This window comes from Amaranthus tricolor, chromosome 5 (genome assembly GCF_026212465.1).
Source record: "Amaranthus tricolor cultivar Red isolate AtriRed21 chromosome 5, ASM2621246v1, whole genome shotgun sequence".
Classification (NCBI taxonomy): domain Eukaryota; kingdom Viridiplantae; phylum Streptophyta; class Magnoliopsida; order Caryophyllales; family Amaranthaceae; genus Amaranthus; species Amaranthus tricolor.
This window is the reverse complement of record NC_080051.1, coordinates 18,335,485-18,348,734: the sequence shown is the minus strand read 5'-3', so window position 1 is coordinate 18,348,734 and position 13,250 is coordinate 18,335,485. Positions and strand designations below refer to the sequence as shown.

General features: G+C 31.9%; 2 protein-coding genes across 2 annotated transcripts; one reads left to right on the top strand and one right to left on the bottom strand.

Moving 5' to 3' along the window:
* Positions 1-1,125: 1,125 nt before the first annotated feature.
* On the top strand, positions 1,126-5,548 carry LOC130812936 (11S globulin seed storage protein 2). Its single transcript, XM_057678589.1, has 3 exons — positions 1,126-1,743; positions 3,809-4,529; positions 4,619-5,548. Exons 1-3 carry the CDS (start codon positions 1,548-1,550, stop codon positions 4,770-4,772), a joined length of 1,071 nt encoding a protein of 356 aa, XP_057534572.1. The 5' UTR covers positions 1,126-1,547; the 3' UTR covers positions 4,773-5,548.
* Positions 5,549-5,637: 89 nt separating this feature from the next.
* LOC130812937 (UDP-galactose/UDP-glucose transporter 5-like) lies at positions 5,638-11,855 on the bottom strand. The gene is made up of 11 exons (XM_057678590.1): positions 11,492-11,855; positions 10,743-10,856; positions 10,546-10,638; positions 10,392-10,457; positions 10,045-10,143; positions 9,195-9,274; positions 7,149-7,261; positions 6,594-6,682; positions 6,363-6,449; positions 6,205-6,273; positions 5,638-6,128 (listed from the first exon to the last, which is right to left on the bottom strand). The coding sequence occupies exons 1-11, from the start codon at positions 11,594-11,596 to the stop codon at positions 6,012-6,014; spliced, it is 1,032 nt and encodes a 343-aa protein (XP_057534573.1). The 5' UTR covers positions 11,597-11,855; the 3' UTR covers positions 5,638-6,011.
* Between the last annotated feature and the right edge of the window lie 1,395 nt (positions 11,856-13,250).

Sequence of the window (13,250 nt, the reverse complement as noted above, 5' to 3'; positions counted from 1 at the left end):
TCTTGAATGACTTTAACCAATAGAACAAGTTAACTTTGCCGCAATTGCAAAATGGTTTTGGGTGGGAGGGAAGGTTGTAGATGGTGGCTTGGCTGCAAGGATGTGAGGTTAGTGGTGTCAGGATGTTAGCTGTCGAGGAAGAAAGGGTGGCTGAGTGGTTCTCTTCCTTTTAATTTTTTTATTTAAATTGAGTTTTTATAGAAAAGACACATACACCAGGGTAATGCCACTTAGAATGTTATTTCACTTATTTGTACATAATTATCATAATTACTATGTATGTAATACTGGTAGACAAATAATTGACATAATCGCTATTTATTATTTTTATGAAAAATATTTAATATACAGAGTGACTAATTGTAACTAATCATTATCCAAGTTCGTCCAATTCTTGTAAAATTTTAAGATATATTATCCTTAAAATTAGGATACAAATAAGATAAATCTTATTATTCCTAATAACAATTTATCTTATTTAATTTCTAATATCAAAACAATAAAGATCTTACCAAAAACAATGGTATAATTAATTGTAATGCCTATGTTTTAATTTCAAATAAACGAAGATTAAGATAAAGTCAAAAAAAATAAAATAATATTAAGGGGAAGTTCTGAGCATATTCAATGTGTTTAAAAATATGTTAAGTGTTTAAAAATAATATTAAATTACGTAGTATATATTAAGTGTTTAAAAATATAAAATTATTAAATATCATAATTTTTAAAATTGTACAAAATTTTTAAAAAATTTCAAATTTTACTTCGCCCTTGATTATATTAACGGCCCGTTTGGTTGATGGTAATGAAGTAATGGGAATGAAATGTTGTAATGGCAATAGTAATGAAGGAATGAATATGAAAATTGGTAATGAAGATTCTTTTGTTTGGTATGCATGACTAAAGAATGGTAATGGAAGATAATATTCCATTGATTGCATTTGGTTGTTAGTAATAAAAAATGGTAATGACTCCTAGTTTCATTAATGTATATTTGTATCTAAAAGCATTATTGTATCTAAATTATTCTATCTAATGATTCTTTTTTTAATAATAATATTTTTTTGGATAATTACATACATTACCTTTTTTTTCTTCATTATTTTTTTCTTCAGCTCGAAACAACATTACCTTATTTTATTACCACAGTAATATTTCATTACCATTACCGCCTAATACCATGTTGTTTGATGGTAATGAAAATGGCCCTTTTTGGTAATTTCATTACCTTATTTTATTACCATCCATTACCATTGAAGGTATCCAAACAACCAAAATTTTCATTACTTAATTTTATTACCATTATCGCCCTCTAATACCATATACCAAACGGGCCGTAAGATTAATAAAAATAAATGGGAATCCGTTGCGCATCAAATAATGTTATACTCGCCCTCCACCCTATTATAAATACACCCATAATGTTTCCCTAGCTACTCTCACAAAAACTTCTCATTACAAAACTATTTCATTAAAAAAAACCCAAGTTTTTTCTTTTAAAAAAAAAGAGTCTTTAGTTTTCCAACTCAAAAGAAAAACAAAAAACAATGGAGATTGATTTGTCACCAAAAGTGTCGAAGAAAGTGAATGGAGGTGAAGGTGGGTCCTACTATTCATGGAGTCCCGCTGAACTTCCAATGCTTGAAGAAGGTGACATTGGTGCTGCTAAGCTTTCTCTTCAAAAGAATGGCTTCGCTCTTCCTCGCTATTCTGATTCTTCTAAAGTTGCTTATGTTCTTCAAGGTATATCATCTATTTTACCTATTATAATTAAATTATTTTTGAAAAGATTTTATTTTTTGATTTTTTATGATCGATGATCAAGAAATTTGGAATTGGGTTTATATGTGTTATTATGCATGTTGATGAATTTAGTTGGAAATTTGGAATTGTGCGCACCTTGCTAAGTATAAATTTATTTTGTAAAGTTCTAATTTTTCCCCCAATTTTTTGATATTGTTTTTTGATGGTTGATGACGAGTAAATTGAAATTGGGTTTATGGGTGTTATGGATCATGTTGATGAATTTAGTTGGGAATTTGGGATTGGGTATTAATAAGTATTAATTTTTATGTTGATTTGCATCAATTTATTGATATCAATGCCTTTTTTGATCATGAGTTCATATGAATTGATGTGGGGTATTGTATTATTATGATGAAATTATTTGAAACGGAATCAGAATCCTTATGAAAAGTGGATTCAAATATAAATTTAATATTTTCTTAGAGATGGTTTTGATTTGAGTGTAAAATTGATTGTTTTTATGAATTATGTTAATCATATTTTGAGAAAAATTCTTTCATAAGTTTAGGGTCATTAGGGTTTTAATTTAAATTAGTGTCCATGACTATTAGTTTTGATTAATGTATAATATCCTAAAAAATTGTTTCATTTCTTTAAAAATAATAATAATAATAATAAGGATTATTTGCAAAAAAACACCTTTTAAAACTTTTTTTTTTTTTTTTTTGTAAAGAAACACGTTGTATAATTTTTTTAAAAAAAACACCTGAGACTTTTATTAAAAAAAACACCTTAAATCAGTTTCCGGTGACTTTTGTAAACTTTCCGGCGTTGACTATGCTATTTGTCAACTTTCCGGCGTTGACTTTTATTTTTATTTTTATTTTTATATTATTAATATTATTTTTAAAATTTTTTTTTATTTTTATTATTATTTAAAAAAAATTTAAAAAAATAAATAATAATAATAATAATAATAATAATAATAATAATAATAATAATAATAATAATAATAATAATAAAAATAAAAACAAAAATAAAAAAAATAATTTTTTTAAAATTTTTAACAAATTTTTTTTTAATTATTTTTCCTTTTGTTTTTATTTTTATTTTATTTTTAATTATTATTATTATTATTATTATTATTATTATTAATAATTTTAATTTTATTATTATTATTATTATTATTATTATTATTATCATTATTATTATTATTATTATTATTATTATTATTATTATTATTATTATTATTATTGATATTATTAAAATTTTTTAAATTTTTTTAAAAATTTTTAAAAAAATTATTATTATTATTTTATTATTATTATTATTATTATTATTATTATTATTATTATTATTATTTTTATTTTTTTTAAATAATAATAAAAATAAAATTTTTTTTAAAAAATAATATTAATAATAAAAATAAAAATAAAAGTCAACGCCGGAAAGTTGACAAATGGCATAGTCAACGCCGGAAAGTTGACAAAAGTTACCGGAAACTGATTTAAGGACTTTTTTTTAAAAAAAGTCTCTTAAAAGGTGTTTTTTTACAAAAAAAAATTATAAAAAGTGTTTCTTTACAAAAAGGGTTTTAAAAGGTGTTTCTTTGCAAATAATCCTAATAATAATAATAATAATAATAATAATAATAATAATAATAATAATAATAAAACCTTGAATGGGTATTGATAAATGATAAATACTAATAGGAGATATGTGTCATCTTGATAAAGATTTTGACTTGTTACTAGCCAAGGCTTGATTCGTTCAATAAATTAGTTGATAATGATTTTGTTTGATGTCTTTTCCAAGTAAAAAGACCATTGATGTATAATAATTAGAAAGGGTACAAATTATATCTTGGGTCAGGTTAACTTTGGTTCTTATGTGCACGTAGATATCTTATATATCGAATTTATTTTTTATACATGGGTCATTTTGGGATGAGTCAGAGTTATACTCGGTTTCGGTTAATCAGGTTAATTTTTGACAAATCGAACACTAATTTATACCTAATATTTTGAGTTATGTTGTTTTCAATTGTGAATTTGAAATTTAGGTGAAGGAGTAGCTGGAGTTGTCCTCCCTGAGAAAGAGGAGAAGGTGCTTGCCATCAAAAATGGGGATGCTATTGCACTTCCTTTTGGTGCTGTCACTTGGTGGTTTAACAAAGAGGATACTGAACTAACCATCCTCTTCTTGGGCGACACCGCCAAGGCTCACAAACGCGGAGAATTCACCGATTTTTTCCTTACCGGCTCAAATGGTATCTTCACTGGATTCACAACAGAGTTTGTAAGTCGTGCGTGGGACTTACCTGAAGATGTAGTCAGCACACTCGTTACTAGCCAATCTTCCAGTGGAATCGTCAAGCTTAGTGAATCGAACACAATGCCTAAACCAAACAAGGAACATCGTGTTGGTTTTGCGTTGAATTGTGAGGAAGCACCCTTGGATGTGGACATCGAGGGTGGTGGTAAGGTGGTCGTCTTGAACACCAAGAACTTGCCATTGGTGGCTGATTGTGGGTTTGGCGCTGATCTTGTAAAGATCTACGGAAACTCAATGTGCTCTCCCGGGTTCTCTTGTGATTCCGCCCTACAAGTGACTTACATTGTACGAGGGAGTGGTCGAGTTCAGATTGTTGGGGTTAACGGTAAGAGAGTGTTGGAGACGTCAGTGAAGGCAGGAGAGTTGTTTATTGTTCCGAGGTTCTTTGTGGTTTCTAAAATTGCCGATGAAGATGGTTTAGAGTGGTTCTCGATCGTTACTACCCCTAAGTACGTAGTGTAATTGCTCGTCTTTGGCAAATTTGATCGGATTTTTTGTAAATTTTACTAATGTATGTATTCGGTTTGTGGTTTTGCAGCCCGGTTTTCACGCACTTGGCTGGAAGGACTTCGGTTTGGAAAGCGTTATCCCCGGAAGTGTTGGAAGCAGCGTTCAATGTGCCTAAACAAGTCGAGCAACAATTTCGTTCCCAGAGGACTAATGCTGAAATTTTCTTCCCACCTCCCAATTAAGACTATTTATTTTTACTTTTACTTTTAGCACAAAAATAAGCAATTTTTGCATATGAAGTATGTTAAATGACAATGGGTGGATTTTATTATGGACAATTTTTGTAATTTCATTTTTACCAAAATGCATCATAAAGAATAAAAAAACTAAGAGATACTAGCAAATTGACGTATTATTTATGTGTATTTTTAATATTGCTATATTTTCTTTTATAGATACGATTTCACTATTTTAACACAGTTTTATCTTACTTTATACCTCTCTCTCTCACTCAGGAACATGCAAATTGACTATGCCCTTAGCAAATGCTCCTCTTAGGTTAAGAGGGGGCTTGAATACGAACTTCAATCAAGCGGATACTCCCTTTGTCTCTAAAAGTTTGTCATTTTTAGCTCGTTTTTTTTATTTTGTTATAATTTCCCTTTATGAAAATGTCATCATTGTTGTGATGGAACAATACCCTGAATGCATAGATTTGTGGGATTCATAGATTTGTGGGTTTCTATCTCTTTCAATAGTAATATATTTGTCTCCTTACAACATCTTGCACTATATATATGTGCAAGATCTTGAATGCTGAAACAATGTAATAGAAGTTAAGACAAACTGATATAAGTTTATACTACTTTTCTCCTCATATTCTCCCTACCTCTTAACAATCATCACTTTCATTTATTTTCATTCACATATTTCAATATTGCTTTAAAATCATCCATACAATTTAAATAGTCTTATTATTTTTAAATAGATTGGAGTATAAATAAAAGTGGTCAGCACATCTTTTATAATTATGTTATCGTAATTTGTCACTGATCCAAAGTTTTAAGCCTCGGAAGGTGATAGATAACCGAGTAGTACTTGACAAGGTAAGGTAAATAGACTTGATTGCCAAGAGCCATTCAAACATTTTTGATTTCAAGAGTTGTAATACATGCCAATTTTTCTAAGTAATATTTTAACTCACTCCTCTTCCCTCAATTGAAAATATGGGGAAAATAGCCTAACTATCAACTGCTCATGTGTTTCCTACTTGCTAATTATACCAAACTAAGCATCCACTCCCACCAAAAGGTCTTGTCTCAGTGTCACGGCTGAGCATTTTGATGATGGGGCCACTTAGCAATCTCAACATCAGCGTCAACAGGTTGCATAGCAACCTCAAGAACGGAGTGAATAGGTCGCATAGCAACCTCAAGGTTTGACATCGCCCTGAACAATATTGATAAGAAAGAGCCTTCAACTTACGGGTTCCCCTTTAGAGGAGTCAACTCTTTATGTTGCTCGTCTGCTAAAGGAGGGGGCTTCTGGGTGTTGCTCCTCAGGAAGCTTTTCGCATAAAGTGAACCAAACACAATAACCTGGCACAAAACATTGTGTCATTAATCATGGAAAGGGAGTTTTGAACAAAAGGACCATTATATCAAAGGATCTTACTGCTCCAAGCCATTGCAACGGACTTAAGGGATGAACAAACCACAAGCATGAGAATAGAATGCTGATAAGCTGCATTTGTAACGGGTCGGTTGTTTTAGCAGGCTACTCATTCTTGCAAATGTAACCAAGAGAAAACATAAAAAATGAAGCAATTTCACCTGTCTTGTGGTCATTATGGTTGCAAAAGTGAGAGCACCAAAGGTCCGAATAGTATAAGAAATGAAGAATTGACTAGCTGTTGCTACCTGCACAAACACTGGTGTGAAATTTCTCGAGCACAATCCAAAAAATTGAATGGATGCTTAGTATTGCATTAGCTAGATAAAGTTTCCCAAGTTGGCATTATAAACAATAATCTTACAAATTGCCGGAAAAGATAGGGATCATACAGTAGAAAGTAGTACAATATCGTAGAGACAGTCGTGGTGTCTATAAATAAAATCAACAGCTGCTAGAAGTTGCCCTTGTAATATAAGCCCTGCAAAGCAAAAGGGCCAACTTCATCAAAAGGTGTACAATACACCATAATAATGATGTTTGAAACTATTCAATCTCATTTCATGCATATCAAATAGCATGAACACTCCTGCAAAGTTAGCAAGGGTAATCTCCAATTGTAGACATCAGAACAAATGAAAGAACAACATTCCATTACCCAATACCATTAAATAGCACTCATTTAGGGCGGGGTTCACAAGGATCGGATGTACGCAAGCTTACTCTTGTTTTATAAAACTAACAAAAAGGTTGTTTTCAATTGACCCTTGGTAGCAACTTCCATTCGCAACTTCATATAAATATAAATAAGTGTATATGATTTAATGAGTCATTTTACTTTAGTCCATTATAATCCAAAACCAAAGTACTATAAGTTTTTGTCCCCATCGAAATAATGGACATATGAAAGAACAAATGAGAAAAAAATCATTAAAAAGAAAACTAACCGGTAAAGCTCAAAACACAGGAGCACAGTGTCGTATAAAAAATTTGGTTGTGTATCTCCATATTGTAGCCTTTGAATAATTTATCTTGAAATGTGCTTGTAAACCCATCAAATCTGCACCACAGGCAAGAATATAGGTTACAATGTTTGAAGTAATAAAGTCATTGACACCAGTTCTTGTAAATTGGTTTCACACCAGATAATTTAAAAACTTTAAAACAAATAGATAGCAACAAAACAGGCACACACGATAAAGCTTTATTGGTCTCTTATGTCAAAACATGTCCGAAAAACATGATACAATGGAGTGGTGTGTTCACCTCAAATGAAGCACAAGAAAATAATGCCTCATCACAAAAAACTTTTCAAATTTAGGCCACGATAGGAATGCTTGCTCACCACACCATTGTAGTCGTAATTGCAGAAATATATCCAATCAAAAAGGAAAAATAAATGAAGAAGCTCAGTGTTTTTTATTGGAAAGAAAATAAAACTGAAGGAGCTAAGCAAGACTTAATTTTTCCGGGAATTTGAACTTTTAAGTGGATTAACATACTTTATCATTCTTTTTAATTCCAAAATTCTCTCAAAATCACTCACATTTTTGTTGAAACGTTGCAACTTATAAAATACAGAGGAAGTATTACATAACTTAAAAGCAGCGCAGAGCACCACAGCACTAAAGTTGGAATTAATTATTTTAAGTCCGTTGGTAATTGAAATTTAGGACAAACAACAAACAAAATCTACAAAAAGAAACTAAGATTTCTTGTGTGGAAAATAATAGAAAGAAGGAACTTCGATAGCAAACAAATCAGTAAGCATGAAGACGAAAGTAGATCCATCTTGGAATAGAGCAGTATGCAGTAATTTGTTAATTAATAGCTTTAAGGAAGACTTTTGAGACTTGTAATATGATAAACCTGATTAAACAGTGCTTGTACAAAATATCTATCTTTTCTATTCTGTCAATTTTAGTTGTGATTTATATTATTGAACTGTGTCTTTCTCTTGTTATTGTGTTTGTACTTGTATATTGAAGTTGGATGAGAATATTCTTTCTTGCTATTACTGAATGCTTAATTTTAGAATTATCATTAATTTTCCTCAATGTTCGAGATAGATTTAATTTTAGGTTTATTAACTTGTATAAAGAATCCTGCTAGATACCATGAGTAAAGTTTATTTGCTATCCCATAATCAGCTTGATAAGTAAATCAAGAGAACATTCTTTAGGTGTCATGATTCATGATTTTGGCCTAAGTACATTGTGTCCTATCATTTTACACGATATGGCACCATGACATAGTTACTATCGAGACTATTCTAAACTCATAACTATCAAGTTCATCCCAATTCCACAACTAAGGACAAGAAAACCATCATCACAAAAAAAATATATAAAATATTAAAAAGCACAAAGAGCCCATACCAAAAGAAAACCATTCACCACAGGCAACATAGAAGACAACACAAGCATTTCACTATTTAGAGACAAATTGAGGATTGGCCTCAAAGATCACCACCCTATTCTCAATGCCCGAAAAAAGCTTACCCTTTTTATCAAATTTCTTCTTAAGAACTCTCATAATTCTGCTTCATTAAGGGTACAAATGTTAACATCCTAATACCTAGCCTATGAACCATGAGAGGTAAAGGAGTTCCACTAATTCATAGGGTGTCAAGTTTAAGATTTCACTGACTTATAGGGTAACCTTTTTGGAAGAAAATTCCACGAGGCAGAATCAATCTTTTTTACATGGGTAAACCCACTAAATTGTTGTTGATCCATCAATTAATTATAGCATGTCGATGTTGACTGTCGTACCACCAAGCAAAGGGCAAGAGGGAATTTCTTCATAAAAAATTGATATAGGATAGATAATATGACATAACATCAATCTAAGTAAAAGTAAAATGATTAGTGTCACGAGTCATGACCATTATTGACTAAAGCATTTCAAAAGTCAACCTTTCCTCATCACAAGAGAAAATGACTACCAAGATAGAGAAATAAATAAAAAAACAAGAGTGTTAGATAAAGTACCCAAGATAACCAACCATGAGAGACACACCCCAAATTGTGCTCTCTCTTCCTTTCTTGTAAGGGTTGATATCATCTCCAGCCTGTATCAAAGAGAAAAACACAAAAACACAGGAAGAAAGGGTTAATGATTAAGATTTCCAAAAAAAAGGAGCACTACTCAATCATACAACAAATTTGCAATAACACAATGCCACTACACTAAGTGACTCTCGCCAAGGTGGGGGTAGGAAGTTTGATGTTTGCAATCTTACCCTTGTGATAACAATGATTGCAAACATCCATTGTAATTTCACGTGAATAAGCAGCATACATGATTGTTCTACAATAGTCCTATGATACTTTAACAGTTTGGTTCAATTGGGTATGTACTACGGACATCCAATACTCAAGCATGAAGGCCACTAAAAGTTGATGATGAACAACTTCGGCATATGTGGTATGTCAAGTAGTACACATAGTTTTCAATAGGCATGCTTGCTTCATGTGCATAAGCAGGCTACCTACATATCTTGTCTCCGAAGACCTAAAACATTAAGCAAATCAAGAATAGTGACACAGGTGCCTGTGGAAATGCCATGTGCTTCCTGAGATTAGTGATAGAGTTACTGTTTCAATTAAGAATAGTACGTGCCAGTGTAAATTAACTCTCAAATCACATCAGGCATACACGAGACACACAAAGCGCGCGAGGCGCGAAAAGGTGTGCCTTTGAAGAGCCTCTAGTATCGCGTTGCGCCTAGACTCAAGGAGGCAATTAAGTGGTCGCCTCTTAGCAACTCACGCCTAAGCGTGCCTCGGCCGCACGTTTTAGAACACAGGACTGAAATTGAAAAAAATGCTTAATACTAACCGGGTATAAAATAAAGATAGAGCAACCAATGGTTACAAGTACAGCCCACATATAATCAAATCCCTTGTATCTCTTTTGCATGATTAAGGTACCCCAAACCTGCAGGTGCCAGAAGAGGGTAGATGAAACATCCAACAAAACCAGTTAAGGCCTTTAAGCAAAATAAATGTTGTTTGGGGAACATGACACAACTCAAATAGCTAGCAAATGACAAACATTTGTGGATTCCATCCAATTTTCAAGGAAAGAAAAGGGTAAAATTTATGAGCAGCAACGAAGCAAAGAGATAAGAAAATAATTTAACATACAACACAGTACTATGACACTTGAAAAACAAACAGACTTACCATGACTGGTATCATTTTGGCACATTTCGCAAGAGTTTGAACGGGAAAACTGACATATTTAAGGGCCTGCAAGACAAAAAGTGTGTCGATTCAACTCTCGTTCCAAACCATAATCATTTTAACCACATTTTTTATGAAATTCCCTCAAAATTACCTCATACTGACATGTTGTCGTTAGAATATTTGTTACAGAAATCATACCATACTTATAAACAGGAGCAACAGGATCCAATGCTTTCTTACTGGCCTAATACACAAAACACAATCAAACAATCTTACATTCTCTCAATCCAATCCATTCTTACTGCCGAACAAGTTTGGAATAAATACTCAAAAGTATTGACACTTTACCACTAAGGAAGCAGCAGATACAGCTGACGTTGCAAGACGATTGCAAAAGACTAGAAACAAAGAGTATCTGAAAAACTCTTGATTTTGTCCATATGGAACCCTCATAATTTTTTCCTGCAAATTCACAAATCTTTACCTGGCGTATCACCAAATAGGCAAACATAATTCTTAAACATTTAAAACTTCTAGGTTTCAACATTAGTTTCATCACCCTAGAAAAATATAGCCTCAATAAAGGCAGCCCTGTGAGCAAAGCGGCACCCAAGAACAAGGATTTCGGGAAAGAATGATGGCGTAATGCCAACCTTTGCATTTCTGCAAGTGGCTGCATCAAGAATCAAATCCGTGCCCTTTCAGTCACACACGGACACCTAAAATTCCAAGACTCCCCTTCAACTTGCAGCATTAGTCATAAATCAAAGATTTCTACAAAATTCGAATCCAAACTAGCAGCCCCTTCCTTAGTTTTTTAAAACCTTTCTAAACAAGCTTTAACTTGTCACTATTACATAAGATCATAAATAAACGAATTTAATTTCAGACTATTGACGTTTATCCAGTAAAAACTAAAAAGCGATGATTAAAATACTAATAAGTTAAATAGTGATGTAAAAAGAAAACCAAAGTTAAATACTAGTAAAATTAACATTTAACAGAAAACAACATAAGACATTACAGACAAAATTATAAAGCAAACAAAACAATACTGAGGAAATACGAACGTTTACACAAAATAAGGCTTTGATTACCTGTAAGACGCCATAGATAACCAGAGTAAACATGATTCCGGCAACGGCGAAAACTCCTTTAAATAGCTTGTTTTCTTTGACAGCGGCCACTGGAGTTGTCTCCATTGTGGAAATTTGTCCCAAAAATGAAATAATCAGCTCATATTCATTCAAATAAACTCTAATATTTTGAAGTCAATAGGATTTAGATCTAATCAAAAAAAACTTTACGTTTTGCCCCAATTTAAAAACCCTAAATTTAAAAATCAATATATTGCCTAATGGGATACTTTTGGGCAAAGGAGAGTCAGAAAGACAGAAAGTGAGAAAAAGGAGAAGAGAGAGAATTTAAGGTTGGTTTGCCACGTAAGAAATCACTTGAGACATGTGGGGACACAAGGTAGTTTAATTATGGCAAAACAAAAAAATGGGTCACTTAGTTCGGGTTATGAGAGGATACCCGATTTTGAAAGGTCAAGTACTCAAGTCGCATGCTAGATTGGGTCACTTGTTGACAAATTTAACGATTTTAGGGCAAGATTATCTATATTATATTAAACTGTCTGAATTGCCTATGTACACTTATAAGATAACTTATGATTACTTATATTTTTAAATTAATCACTTATTTTATAATTTTAAAGTGGTCTTTTATAGTGATCACTTATAATTTTAAGTTGATCTCATTTATAATTTTAAAGTGTTTACTTATAATGTTAAATTGATCACTTGTAATCTTAAAGTAATCAACCAAACAAATGAGTTATTTCATTTAAGAGTTGCTAAAATTGAATTCACACCTATCCAACACTCATTTGTGAGGGCCTTGATTTAGAAAGATTGCGGCCTACTAGACTTGTATGGGGAGAACATGTTGAGTTGGTTAACATAGGTCATTGCCGAGGCAAGATTCTGGATTGCGGATATTGAGTTTTTTATAGGGTGATACAAAATTGAATAACAAAAAAATTTAAGAGGTCGAATAATAATTTTAAAATTTTAGAAATAATAAAAGGGTCCAAATCAGGCAGACTCAAATGAAAGTCTGCCTCTTATTGACTAATAATAGTTGTTCATTTAAATATGGTTGAAAGCAGGTTATTAATTATATCTTATTACGTTCAGTTGAAGTTATTTGGCTGAGTCGGACATCGAGTTATGTTCAAATCAACTATTTACATTGCAGAAAGGATACATAGGTTTAAAAATAGGCTTGAATTTTGAATAGGTTTAAATTTTAATAGTTGAAGTCATTTTCATATGATGTCAAATTTAGATTTAAGTAGCTGATAGTCAATTTTATACTGTCCCTTGAGAATCCTTTAGGTTTGGATCAAGTTTGGGCCAAATTAATGTGAAAATTTGAAAAAATTAAGATTATTTAACAACTTAATTCTAAAAATGAGCTTCGTAAAAACTTATTTTCCAAAATAAGCGTCCGTACAACCGAGCCTAGCCTCGGGATAATTCGCTGTTATCAACAGCGAAAGATCCAAAAAAAAAATTAAAGGTTAAAGTCGCTGTTACTAACATCGACTGAATGAGTTGACTAGTCAACTCCTTTAGTCGCTGTTACTAACAGCGACTTAAGGAGTTGACCAGTCAACTTATTCAGTCGCTGTTAGTAACAGCGACTTTAACCTTTATTATTTTTTTTTTTTTGGAGAACTAAAGTAGCCGTTGGTAATTTAGAAAAATAGCCGTTAGGAACGTGAAAATAGCCGTTGTAATGATGTTCTATAAATAGCTCCATCATTTCCCATACTACATTATGCCCATT

Excerpts from the sequence above, each read along its gene's own strand:
- LOC130812936 (XM_057678589.1), top strand. The coding sequence starts at position 1,548 with ATGGAGATTGATTTGTCACCAAAAGTGTCGAAGAAAGTGAATGGAGGT. Across the intron at positions 1,744-3,808 it reads AGTTGCTTATGTTCTTCAAG|GTGAAGGAGTAGCTGGAGTT; the intron begins GTATATCATCTA and ends TTTGAAATTTAG. Across the intron at positions 4,530-4,618 it reads TCGATCGTTACTACCCCTAA|CCCGGTTTTCACGCACTTGG; the intron begins GTACGTAGTGTA and ends GTGGTTTTGCAG.
- LOC130812937 (XM_057678590.1), bottom strand. The coding sequence starts at position 11,596 with ATGGAGACAACTCCAGTGGCCGCTGTCAAAGAAAACAAGCTATTTAAA. Across the intron at positions 10,458-10,545 it reads CGACAACATGTCAGTATGAG|GCCCTTAAATATGTCAGTTT; the intron begins GTAATTTTGAGG and ends TTTGTCTTGCAG. Across the intron at positions 10,144-10,391 it reads CCAAAATGATACCAGTCATG|GTTTGGGGTACCTTAATCAT; the intron begins GTAAGTCTGTTT and ends TGGCACCTGCAG.